The sequence below is a fragment of the Oenanthe melanoleuca genome, chromosome Z (assembly GCF_029582105.1).
Source record: "Oenanthe melanoleuca isolate GR-GAL-2019-014 chromosome Z, OMel1.0, whole genome shotgun sequence".
Taxonomy (NCBI): Eukaryota; Metazoa; Chordata; class Aves; order Passeriformes; family Muscicapidae; genus Oenanthe; species Oenanthe melanoleuca.
In genome coordinates, this window is record NC_079362.1 from 55,548,350 (window position 1) to 55,562,184 (window position 13,835).

A 13,835-nucleotide genomic window follows, 5' to 3' on the forward strand; every position below is an offset into this window, starting at 1 on the left:
ATAAGTTTCCAACGGAGAAACCAAGAGCCCAGCATCAGTTTCCAAAGGTGATGTTTGAAGTATTAAATGCATTTAACTGTAAAGCCAGAATGAGCTTATAAAACTTTACTCAGGAAAGGAAAAAAACTGTATTTGTAAACTGAGCAGTTTTCGGCTGCCAACTTGTATCTGCTAAACGTGCATGGAGCTACACCTACCTAAATGTACGTGACAACACTTTCCAAACAATTTCCTTTTTAGAAAGTTTCTTAAATGCAATATACACAAACTACGGACTGTGGAGGCCTTGGCCAGCAGCTAGCCAAGTGACCCAGCCACTCTCTCACTCCCCTTCTCAACAACACACAGGAGAAAATAAGATGGAGTTCATAACTCAAGACATAAACAGAGATCTCTTACCAACTCTTACCAGGTTCAGCCTCAGGGAAATTAACTGGCTAATGAGAAACAAAGACTAATTAAAAGCTTTTTCAAACTTCAACTTCACTTCTTCATTTCCAACTTCTCTACCTCTTTCCCCACAAGCAGTGAAGGGATTGGGAATGGGTGCTGGAGTCACTCCAGAACAACTCCTCTCCACCACTCTCTTCTCACACTTATGTCCTCACAGAGGACACCCCTGCAGCCTTCCACTGCCAGCACCTGGCCTCCTGTGTGCCCAGTACCACTGCACTTTTAGAAAGCACCTGAAGAGGACTTCATGAGAAAAGATACGTACTGAAACTCACTGAATGCAATGGATTTACACAGAGGCTCATGATCCCCAAACCTGATTAAGAGAGCCAAGGAAGGCAGACAGCTCAACATTTTGCCAGGCAAAAGAGATTTTTGTTTTCCCTCATAGGCACTCCCACAAACTGGGTCTGCAGCCATCAAGACTGAACTCTGCAAAGATGCCCTTCAGCCACTAATAGTACATGAGAGGAAAGGAGAGAGAAAAACAGTCCTTGATTCCTTTTGATAATTTCAGCCAGATACTAAAAAGCCTCAAAATCAGCACCATTACATCTACGCGTAATTGAGAGCCAAGCAATGAAGTGTGACCTCCATCCAACACTGAATTTGCCTCATATTTTACGTGGCCTTTTATTTTGTGCCCACACAAACATAAAAAAAACACTTGACTTAAGAGCCAACATGGAAGAACACCTGAGCATGCATGATGAGTACAATAAAGTAAACAAGACAATGACAGTTTTTGATGAAGTCTTATTATAAAAGCTCTCAAAGTGCTTCAGTGGTTAGTCACATATAGCAATGTGCTGCAACTCCAAGCACTTAGGGGCTGGGCTGAAGCAATCACCAATGTATACTACACCACTCAAAGCACTTCAGAAGGCTGCCTTCTATGTCTGCTGCAAATGCAGACACCAGAATTATTTTAACTGCTAGGTCTGTAGGAAAAAAAACCCTTCAAAGTCAATTTCCCCACACATGTTTTTACTCATATTATTTGGATCTTTGAAGTATATGCTTATGTCTACAGAAATTTTGCAGCACAAAAACAATCATAATTGTCCAAATATTAAAGGAAATCAATGCTGCCGTATCATACATTTTTATATACAGTATTTGTCAATATACACTCTCTACTATTAAAAAAAATAATCTTATAAAGATTTCTACATCAAGTACATAAGTATCATTAACTCACTAAAGACCAACTGTCTCCTACACACACGTATTAAAACCATGTGATTTTAGGGGATTCCTTAAATCTTAAAATCTAGCTTTATATCTAGAGTAAACAACCTTTCATTATGAAAATGTCTTCCACCCAGAGGTTTATTGAATCAGCTTAACTGGCTTTATTTGGTCTATCCAAACAAACTAAGACATTGCCCAGTTACCAAAACCAAACTGCAGGAGGCATCCATTAGCAGTACCATCAGAAATGAAAGCAGATCAAGCCACTCTACTTGTCCACACCTGGTAAAATACAGGGAAGGCTACGTATTTTTCTGTGTTTGTTTATGTATGTATAAACTCTTTAAGGATTAAAATCACGCAGAGTGGTATGGCTATGTCTCCTAGGAAACAAGCAAATCTATTTAAAAGCAACTATACCTAAGCAGGGAAGATACTGCCAAAGACTAACCACGCATAGGAAGAAAGTTCCAAAAAAACTAAGGCACATAGAAAACATAGCCTCACACAGTCAAGACGTCTTGGAGGTGGATTACCACATTCAAAACTAAACAGTGAAGATTAACACACTAGCCACTTGTCAATTCTCTCATGAAATCCCATTACCTCAACAATAGCCAATGAAGACAGAGGGATTCATGACTAATGAAAACCACCACACCCAGTCAGAAATTTCAACTGAAATAATTGTGTTTACAGTATCACTGAAGCTGCAACTGCAGCTCTTGCACACACACTCAGCTTAAGCTTATCCAGTAAAAACAGTTCATGCATCAACTGCTGCCTAAAGTTCAACACTTAATAGAAAAATCTGTCCAGGCACCAACCACAAACGTTAGCTGATCAGAAGGCAGCACCACCAATACTCAAGTCAACAAGGACCACACTGCCCCCTTTAAAAAACTCTCTAGCACACCCAGGCTCTTGTGCAACTGGCAGTGTATGAGGTCTTCAAATCATGGGATCAGACTAGTGTTGATCTAAAGTTGTTTCCCTCAAAATGCATACAATGTGTACTGCCCTCAACAACATCATTAGAATCCATTACCCTTGCCTTGTGGTATTTGCTGATGTAGGTATGGCTCTGTTTCCTCATTTGTTTTGCAGGAACAAGATTTCTGCACAAAGTCTATCTTCATATCAGACAACTGTAGGAACCTCTTTCCAGAAGCTTTATGCATGAAATTTTCATGTCAAAATAACTATTCTGCAACACAACATATTAAAGTTCCCAAAAGGCAAGAATAAAAGGAAAGGTATTCATTTAATTAGAAGATCACTAGAATTAAAATAGGGATTTTTTTTTTTTTTTTTAATAATAGCAGCAGGAATATTTCAATAACTGCAACTAGATATAGGTGAGATACTAGCACACCTGTATTTTGAAAAACATACCCAACCTGTCCTGGAGTAAAGCCCAGGTCCTCAGAGATGTTTAGTTTGCTAATTCCTAGTCTGTCTTTGTTTTTCGCTGACAGATCTATGACTTCATATATCTACATTTGTCATCTGTAGTTTCTGTAATTTACTTTTTCCTAATTTAATGTCAAAACAACATACTTCTTATGAGTGTTGTATTGGGAAAGTGCACCTGGAATAAAAGTTCTTTAGCTTCCACTGCTATAAAACCAGTCTCTACCTGCTTATGAGTTATGAGGGCACATGTAAGTGAGAAGCTATTCCTTTGTTGTGCAGAAGGTGTAATGCCAGTTTCTGGCACAGCTGCTCTCTTGGGCAGTGTGCAGGTGTGGTAACGCAGACTGTAACAGCAGGGTTTGCAGCTCTCTACTTCAGTGGTTCAACATATCAAAGTTCAGATGTTCTTTTCTTCACTCTCAAATAAGCTTACACCTAAAGAGCCTGATAGTATGGCTTTAGGTGTTCACACATTTTAGTTTTTGCATATTTTTCCCTTCAATTTGTGTCCAATGGTCCTTTTAACACAATGCTAATACTAGGAGAAGCATAAAAAATATTGAACAACACAGAGAATGTTTTCCCCTAGTGTACCTCATTATACCTTATCTGAATCTCTCCTACTCCCCTAAAATCTTTACCCTACTTTAACTGTAGGAGCATTGCTGTCTGAATGTAACCCTTAAAGTTTCAGTTGCTTCAGTTTTCAGTCACCAGTTATTACCTCTGACAAGAGCTTAAAAATATCCATGCTGAGTTTGGGTGGAAGCAAATCAGGAGAGATCACAAAAACAGTTGTCAGGAGGGAAGGTAATATTCAGCACAGTGATACTATTGTAAACCAGTAGGAATATTCTTTAATTCACATTTTCTTTCCTAGAACCTTAGAATCACTGAAGTTGAAAAAGATCATCAAGCCCAGCCACTAAAACAGCCTGTCAAGTGCACCACTAAACTGTGTCCCTAAGTAGTAAATCAACACATCTTTTGTTGCTCCGCACAACTACATTAACATATACTCTGTGTTAGTATACTTACATCCTCTCAGCAGAACCCAGCAACCCTGAACCTACACCATTACTCATGGTTTGTGGTTCAGTAAACTCAAGAACTCAAAGAAACTCAAGCAAGTCAACAACAGTCACTGCTCTGCAATGGCAAATAAGTGATATGCCCAAGGTCATTTCCTTGCTGCTTCAGCTGTAACTTACAACCACATTTTCTAAATGTATGTACAGCCAGTTCAATATGCAATACTCTGCTTGACGCAGAGATGCTCCAAGGAAATCAATGTCATCTTTAACTTTGGAGTGTGTCCTCCAGCAGGGTAATGTGTTAACACCAGCAGTATTAGAACAAATGGGAAAGGGTAAGAAAGCACTGATAGCAAGTTAAAACTCACCCAGAAACTTTACATTAGCCCAGCTACTCATCAAAGCTAAGAAGACTCAGTTGAGCTTAAGGATTTCCCTGTGACCTTCTGTAAACAATCTATTCTGCTAGCTAGCCCAGAACAAAATACATCAGGTAAAATTCACCCTGCTCTTCCCTGCCATATACTAAGCACAAAAGCAGAAACACAGCACGAAAGTCATTCAAGGCATTTTTGTTATACAGCCTGAAATAACAGCTTTACAATGAAAGCACCCACTGAGCCATAGCTACAGCATTATTACATTCTAAAAGTAAAAAGTTTCCTGAGGTAACAATGAAAATCAAATTAGCAGTTTAGTGCAGTAGTTCATCTGCTTCATTCACCCACAGCTCTCTTCCTCAGGATTGCAAGGCTATTAAAAACAATGGAATCATTAATAGTCCAAGTGCAATTAATTATACAGTCTCACTAGCTTGGCAGCATGGCTTCACAATGGAAGTTTGTTACTTGGTACAGAAGCACCTATAATCTCTAAAATTTAAAAATAAATTCATATTAAATTATTGTATTATATAATATTATTGTATCATTATTAAAAGGATATACTGATATATACAAAAATGTTTAAATAAAATTCTGCAAAATGTATCTAATACAGAAGCTTCTCTGTCAAGCAACAGTGAATCTCTCTTGGTTATAGAAGTTCCCATCCTACAATAAATTATTTTCACACACTTAGTAATTTTGTGGTTGGGTTTTTTTTGCTTCTCCTGAAGGTCACTTCAAGATCTGTTTGATCAGAAAGGCAAAAAATTTCCCATTTTCTAGTTCAAGACTATACATGTTATCCATTAAGAAAAGTCTTGCATTCATCCCTTGCTCCCACTTAAAATTTAAGTTACTCGGTAAAGAAACCTGTGGCAAGGGCAGCCAGGCTGTTTATACTGTTGAACACTTAAGCTTTAACCCTTGACATACATATAGCTCACTTCTGAACAGTGAAACTTCACCAGCTTAGCAACATCTGTACAGAAGGGCAAGGCATTCATCCCACTGCTCCTTGGATGGAGCCAGATAGTCTTTCAGACAGCAACTTTGATGAGGGCAACCTTTCTGGTAAGGAAGTGTAAGTAAGACACCTTACTTAGCACAGTAAACCAAAGCTAAGGTAGATTCCAGGCTTGATTTCAAAGCACAGATCATTTGCCACCACACCCCCAGTTCTCACTTTTTCAGCTACCTTTCCCTCAATTTTTTCCTTCCACTCTATCACAAAAAAAGGAGCTACCAGTATTTTATTACTTTAAACACCAGCCTCCCACAAGTCATATAGCTTAAAAACCAATACCACCCAACGATTATAAAGTTTCAAAAATAACTTTAAACACCACAGCTGCAAGAGAAGAACCGAAAAACATCTGACAAATCTGAAGGTTGAAGCAACAAATCATGAAACTTGGCAGTAGGACCTTGTGTGTTTTAGACTGCAGAGTATTTCAAGCCCATATGGCTGTTTTTAAAGGAGCTCAGCAATGGCATAGAAGATCACTATCACTGGTGATACCGTAACATTGAGAAGTTCCCAATATAAGCCAGAACTGCGCACACCAAAAAACAACAACCAAAAAAACAAACTAAAAACAAAAATTGCCTTCCTCCCTTCCTCTTTCCGTGTTAAAGAAGCTGTTAACAAGACCAGTATTTCTCTTCAGACAAAGCCTGAGGAGGTCAGTTCCCAGCCCAGCAGGAGAACAGGCAGACCCTACGTTACTGAAGTTCCTAGAAACAGACATTTGCTTTGTCATAATGGATGTAAGGAGAAAACCTCCAGCCTGGTGTCAAAGCAATTTTACTGAAGGAAAATTCAATAGAAAACTTCAGGAACTCAGTTCTCATTACTAATCTTTGCAGAGTCTTTGTGCCCTTTATTCCTCAGCTCCCCAATTCTGCATTTCAGATTTTTGCTCTAAAGGAAGGGTAAATCTTTTTGTCATGTCTTGTACAGAAAAGCATTGTTTGTTAATGTTTGCCAGCTCTAGGTAGTAACAAAAACAGTAGGATAAAAAACCAAGTATTCAACATGTATTAATGCCTCAGTACTGCAATCTTTGAGCACAGTTCTTCTTTGGGAGTGGAGGACAGAGTGCATAATTTGTGACAAAACCAAGAGACAAGTTACCCCATTGCACAAATTGTTGCAGAAAAAGGCTACCTAGCTGCTCAGCTTCCTAGCTCAAGGATTTACACTGTGCTTGGCCATGCTTTTATTTTATGCCTCAAGACTTCAGATTCTCTTATTCCCTTTTACAAGCTCAACTTTACACAAACTGTTACTGCCAGCAAAGCAGCCCCATCATACAGAGCTTCCTCCTAGTCCAAGAGTAACATATCTTGTTATGTTTACCAACAGTCAGCTCAAAGCAGATTACATCTATCCAACACACTGTCAGAGGCAGCGGACTACACTGGACTCAGGCTGCATTCTTTCTACAGAGCTGCAGCTTTTCAAAAAAGATGTTTCTTTACATTTGGTTTCACAGTTGGACATACAGACACTAAGGGATACTGAAGATTTGCCTCAGGACTATGTCCACTAGTCTGAAAAATCTGAAGGGTGCAAAAGAGCCTCTCAACCATTTCTGCAAACTACTTAGATCTTGAAGATTGTTAATTATCAGTTCCTTACCCAACTCCTTCCAGAAGAATTTTAAGTATCTAAATAGTTCTGGTGCAAAAAAACAGATATGCAACTCAATGGATGGCTCTGCTTCTTCACTTCTCACTTATTCCAAGTGAGAAGAAAGATAGATGTTCTGGTTATAGACTTATTTATATCCACCAAATTCTTGAAAAGAAGTTGCAGAGAGCTGCAAACATTACTGCTGTACAGATATTCTCAAATATCAAGGAGCAGCACATGGCTGTTTTAGATTGAGCCCTCAACCATGCATCTCTCTATGTCTCAGAGGATTTCTGAGACAATAAGGATACATAGCAGCATGCACTTTTAAAGGCCTATCCTGCACAGGAAAGATTTACAGTAGTAGACAAATATACATTCTTTTCATACTAAAGGCAAACCAGTGAAGACTTTTACATGACTCTTGAGACAGCCCTACTCACTTAAATTGTCAAATACTTCACTTCATAGGTAACTTACCACAAACATATCTAAAAACAAAAAGCAATGCTGTTAGTCTGGCTGACATGACACAGTAACAGTTTTGCTGCTGCTCTAGAGGAGTGCTTTATTTAATCTCATCACAATCATTTTAACCCTGAGAAAAATACATTTTTTGATGGTATTACTATTCTTTGGTATGAACTAAAGATCACACTCTAACAATTAGCCTATTCATCTTTAGCCAGCTTTATCATTCAGGTGTCCTACAACAGGGGAGAATCTATCACTGTTAGAGACAAGAAATCCTGAAACAATTAGAGGAAAAATCTATGGTATGTCCTATGAACGTCCCATGGTTACTTCTGCAGCAGGATAAGCAGGAAGGGAAAGAAGTAACAAAAACACTACTTCTAGCTAGGTCACAATGACATTTTACCAGAACAACCACCACCTCCATTGCACACAGATGCACAGGTAAACAATGCCATCACTTCACACATTGCTTATTTTACCCCAAAGTATTTTGATTTCCACTTCTCTCCCAAACTGCACTACAATTTTGTTGTGGTGAAGACCTGGCACAAAATATGTAATGCTGAAGGGACTGTAACTTCCCAGAGGGCATGTGTTAAAGGATGGATGTGCAAAGCAGGAGTTTGTAGAGCAATACATTCCTTACCACACTCCTCAGCTTGCTATGAATACTCTAATGACAAAATCTTAGCTTCCCAGTAATTAATTCTCACCATACAGTCCTCATGAAGACGCAACAGATTGCAACATGAAGAGCAAGAAGGCAGATTCAGGAGAAGAGTTAGCCACAACTGAAAAAGATTTTGTACTCACTCTGCACAGTGAGAGATATCTTTTTAAATATACAATATACACTAACAGATAGTGGGAGAAAACATACAAGTATCAACTTCAAAGTTCATTAGACACTGTTCATGAGAAATCTTATCTTGTCATGTTGCTCATCATCTCAATTCTTATAAACTCGAACAGTCACTTCACTGCCAAATATTGAATTTACAGAGCAAGAACTGGAATTATTTGAGAACAAAATACCACGCTTCCCTCTCCTCCCTATTTTTTGTGGGTGGTTTTAGGTTTTAAGGGAGATTTTTTAAGCATCTAGAATAACGAAGAGAACTCACTATGGTAATTCAGAAGACACTGGCACATTCAGAAGTTTCTGGATCCATTTCAGATAACTGTGTTACACGGCAAAGTATGATTCTGAAAGAATTCTGATACTTCCTGGTTTGTTACTCTGCTTTGGTAAGCAATTGGTAAGTTTTGGCAAGTTACTGTGACAAGGTTTTATAGAAAGGTGATGGAAAAGACCGACAACTCCAAGACACACAATTTAACCCTCAGATCCTTGAGAATACTGGTATAAGCAAGGAATCCATAGCTTGCCTTCATTTTCCTCTCAAGAAACAAGGTCAAATCAAGTGAGCTTTCACCTCCTCTACAAAACACTGACTAAGATTTGAAAGTCACCACCAAAAAAAGAATATCCTATGCTGAACTGAAAGACTGTAAAACATTTTGAATTATAGAAACTACTGCAGCCAATGACACTTGGCACCATCTGCCTCAATAAATTTCATAAACCATGTTTCCTGTTCACAGTCATATTTTTGCAAAAAGGAAAAACAGTGCACAGAAGACAAAAACACAGCAGAAAGGAAAACGGCGAAAATATTTGGTTTTTTTGCATTTATCCCTCTTCCGCAATGCCACTCCAGTACTGACTACTCAGAGAGAGCAGAAGCAGACAGATTACAACAGAAAACATACTGTTACCCAGCCTCAAGTCCGCTCTTGATACTCTGGAAAATACTTTTCAACAAAGAGAGTTCCGAAACGAATATGGAAAAAATAAAAAACTAAACAACCACATGTTATTAGAAATGCCCTGACCCATCATCTCCTTGAGTGCCCTTCACCATGCAATCCCATCCTACCTGCCGTCAGCAGTTAGCCACTGACCTCAGGCAAATAATCTGCTTGAACTCATTTGTGTTTATGTCCTTGCTATCCACAGCACCTCAATGCACATATGCTCCAAAAGCAAAGCACTTCTCACATGTTGGTGTTAAACCCTTACTTAATTGTAAGATCTCAATGTAGGACATCAAAAACACTTCAGAAACTGATGACTGTAATCCTGTAAACTATTATTTGTTCTTGCTTAAATGAAATGAGAGACTGCTTTTCTTCAGGTATTTTGTAGCTTTTTTTTTTTTAAGATGAAGTTCACGCAACTGTAGCATGAAGTAATGATAACAGGGAAGAAAAAAAAAAAAAGTAATGTACCATCTCTTCCCACCCCTTCCTTCCCTGTTTTCCTCCAGGACTTAACTCTTTCAGACACAGTACTCAGAAGAGCAGTTATCATGCTTTCAGTTCTACGGTCTAATTTCTGAACACAAAAGAAGTTGACATATCTAAATAGCAGCATTAAGCTTTCTTCACTGATGTAGGGAGATGAACCACTTTTAGGTAAAGCAGAAAGATTCATACCATCCTTCAGGAAAAGACAAAACTCATAATGGACCACAAACTGCAAATTAGCTGTCTGGGCTACATAAAAAACAACATTACTTGAGAGACCTCTGAAATAATCTCTCTGTTCTAGCAGATCTGGCAAGGTGTAAATCTGAGTATGACACCGTGCTTTTTGACATCATGCTTCAAGACAGATGTGACAGGCTGGAATGAGTACGCAGGACAGCAATGAGAATGATCAGATGTCTCAAAACACACTCTGCAGGGGAAGATGAAGGAACTGGGGCTGCATAGTCTAAAGAAATCCACGAGGAGACAAGGTTCAAGTCGTCAAGGATATCTTATATAAGGTCACAGAAGAAGAAATACTTCTACTGAAAACACCAAATGAAATGGTAATGTGTATAAGAAAATCTACATGTTTTCTAATTATCCATTTATTTAGTTTGGCAACATTTTATATGTCATGACTTAGAAGAATTTACCGACAGCTAAAGTAGAAATAGAGGTAGCAGGACAATCTGTTCCACTGCTGTCTGAAGGATACTGAACAGCTGTGACAACAGATTCAATTCTGCTACGTTGGCAACAGGAACAAGGACAGGACAAGAGCAGAAATGAAACCTGCAAGCACAGGATCAAACTGTGGGGATCCATATCACTAAAAGAACTCAGTAACAGAAAATCACAGAGAACATCAACATTTTCATTATTTGACAGTAATTAAATAGGATGTCAATGTGAAAACAGTAACTTCAAGTACTTCTCTCAATAGGATACTTTCAGCAGATGGCACATAAAGAAAGCCTGAAATCAACTGCATGTACATCTTGGACCTCAGCCTTGCTTTTTTCCACTGTCCTTAGGGACTTCCATGTGAGTAGAGGCTCTCTCAGTCTGAAATTAACCTCTGCACTCTAATGCACTGTGGTGTCCTTGCACAAAAAAAAAAAGTTATTATACAGGTGGATTTGCCAGGTGGTTCTGAAGGTAGGCAGAAATTCAGCTACAAACACTGACTATACCAAAACGGAAGGATGGACAAAATCAAATGGCAAAAACAGGCAAAAAATTAAAATCCGGTTTCAAGTAATAAAGGAATCTAGCAGAGGAGAATAAAGGGGACAGAATAAGGCAGCATATTCTAAGCAAACTCTTCCACAACACTAACCTGAGTTTATGCTGTTATCTTCTAGCACTACTGAGATCCCAGATTGCCCTTACAGAATTTCAAAATTCCATGATTGCAAAGTTGAGTTATTTTTGGGCATACCTTCCCTATACTGTCAACTCAAAAGATGCCTGTAATCTATCTCCAAAGCACACACAGAAATAACAAGCCTTTACCAGAAATTCACTGGTCTGCCAGCAGCTCTGAGTTCAGCTAACTGAACAGACAGACTTTGTATATTTCTACATTATTATGCAGACTTACAAACTGAGCGCTAAACCACCTAGACACCACATAATTGTGGCAAGCATAGCCTCAAGCCCACACGTACCACTCCTGCTGAGAAGCAGGCTATCTTGATCACCTAGCAGTATGCTCCATGCTAACAGGAGCTACAGAGCCCCTACACAGTTCTGTGAAGAAAAGCAAGTTCACATCTATATATTTTTTTTTAAGAAAGATGAATATATCCACATTCATTCTACTCCTATCATTTCACTGCAAATACATTCCACTCTTCGGGGGCTCATGCAATTGAAAGAAGCGAGGAACCTGTTCTGAGTTTGAGTATTTAAGAAAAAAGGAGAGGGACACAGAAACGTATATTTAGTTCTCATTCATCAAGCTGTTCTACAGTTGTATCAATCTAACAGGATGCATGGGGAAAAAAGAAAACCAGGAGCTACATAAACAGCCACTACAGCATTACTGACAACCACAGCTTAACTAGTTGAAAATAATTTCAACGAACTTAACCAATATTCCTCTAGAAATGCAAGTTTCTCAAAAAAACCTTTGCACATCCAGCCGCATAAAGGCACAGAATAAAGAAACGTCACCTAAGAGCAAATTAAAAAGTTGACCACAACAAAAGACCGTAAGTAAGGCACACAAGAGATGATGCACCGAAGCAAGGTAAAGCAACAGTCAGACAGAACAATGCACTTGGTTGGGGTCATGGCTTGAAATACATTTAAGGAGTGTGAATCATGCAACAATAAATAAATAAAATAATTTTTAAATATCCGTCCCAAGACCCAAAAAGGTCGTTTTACTGTAACACTGTGGGGTGGTTGTTCTGTCTTAGGAGTGCCATTAGAAGGTACTGAAGCTAGACCAGGAGAGGAAAGGGAACAAAACGCGTATCCGTTATGGATCTATCACCCACGGAGCTCCTCCATGAGCCACAGCCTGTCATAAGCTCTCACCAGGGGACTACCGTAGTGTGGGGGCTTGCTCATCACTTCCTTCTGGCATTAAAGAGTTTGCTTTGGAGCAATGCTTTCCAAAGGTGACACGCTCGGGGAAAGGAAGAAGGAAAAAAAAAAAAAAAAAAAAAAAAAAAAAAAGAAGATAAAACAATTAAAAAAAAAAAACCAAACAACACACACACACAAGCTATCTTAAAACAAAAAATCTCCTTTCCATACAAAAACCCCCAGCTCTCAATTATCGGCAGCCAGGGGGCTAGAGCCGGCGGAGCTCCAGGAGCAAGAACGTCTCGGGTTTAGCCGGGGACTGACGGCTGCGGCCGTCCCCAGGTGGGCGCGAAGCCGCTCCCGCCGCGGCTTCCCCGCCTCGCACCCCGGCCCGGCCGCGCCCCGGGCCAGCGGAGCAGCCGCCGCCGCCCCGGCCCCGCGCACCTCTTCATCCCGCTCCTCCAGCGAGGCGTCGTCCTCTGCCCGCCCGCCGGGGATCGCCCGCTCCGCCGAAGCCATCGCCCCGCCGAGGGCCGCCGCCGCGCCGCCGCCGCCGGGCTCTCCCTCCTCGGAGAGAGTTTCCGAGCCGGAGGAGGAGCCCGAGCAAGAGGAGCCGACGTGGCCGGCGCCCCGCGCCCGCTCCGAAGCCGCCGAAACTTTCTCCGCCATGGCCGGGGGCTCAGAGGCGCGCTGCCCGCATGCCCCGCGCCGCAGCCGCGCTCGCCCGCCCCGCAGAGCGCAGCGCGGGAGCCGCAGGGCGCTCCGGGCCGGGCCGGGCCAGGCACCGCGCTCCGGGCGGCGGGCGGCGCCTGCGGGCGGGCCGGGCCGGGCCGGGCGGAGCCAGCGGCGCGGGGGCGGGCCCGGAGCGGCGGAGCGCGGCGGGAGGGCGGCAGGTAGCGGGGAGCGGGGTGGGTCAGGCCGGCGAGCGGAGCTGCCCCTCCGCGGGAGGAGGCAGCAGGCGGGAAGAGCGCGGCGTCCCGCGGCTGGCGGAGCCCGGACAGCCGGTCCCGCCGCCCGCCGCCCGGGGCGGAGACGGCGGCGGGGTCTGCCCGAGATCTGCCGGCATCGACTCGGCGTGGGCACGGCAGCCACGCTCCGCTCCGCTCCGCTCCCGGGCGATGTCGCGGGTTTAAGCAAGAGCAGCTATTTTACATTATATAAGGGCTTTCTGCTCCCCTCACTTCCTCTCAAACGGAGCTGCCACCAGTTTATGGCAGCAATTTTGCCGTCCTCGTACCATTTTGCAGAAGGCTACAGACTCCCAGTTGTGATCTTGCAGCAAAAGAAAGTCCCTTTGAGTGTTTGACTTTGAAACCACATGGACATTGGGATTTGTGACCAAGTTTTCAGCCATTGAAATCAAAAGAGATGACAAAAGTTAGACAC

At 41.5% G+C, this 13,835-nt stretch overlaps 1 protein-coding gene across 1 annotated transcript in view; it reads right to left on the reverse strand.

Annotated features, from left to right (window-relative positions):
- Window positions 1-13,208, reverse strand: part of LOC130265487 (microtubule-associated serine/threonine-protein kinase 4-like) — a 109,104-nt gene extending 95,896 nt beyond the window's left edge. Inside the window, exon 1 of the mRNA XM_056514587.1 lies at window positions 12,894-13,208. Coding sequence (XP_056370562.1) covers window positions 12,894-13,118 — 225 coding nt within the window. The 5' untranslated portion in view covers window positions 13,119-13,208. The remainder of the gene's footprint in view (window positions 1-12,893) is intronic.
- Window positions 13,209-13,835: the final 627 nt, after the last annotated feature.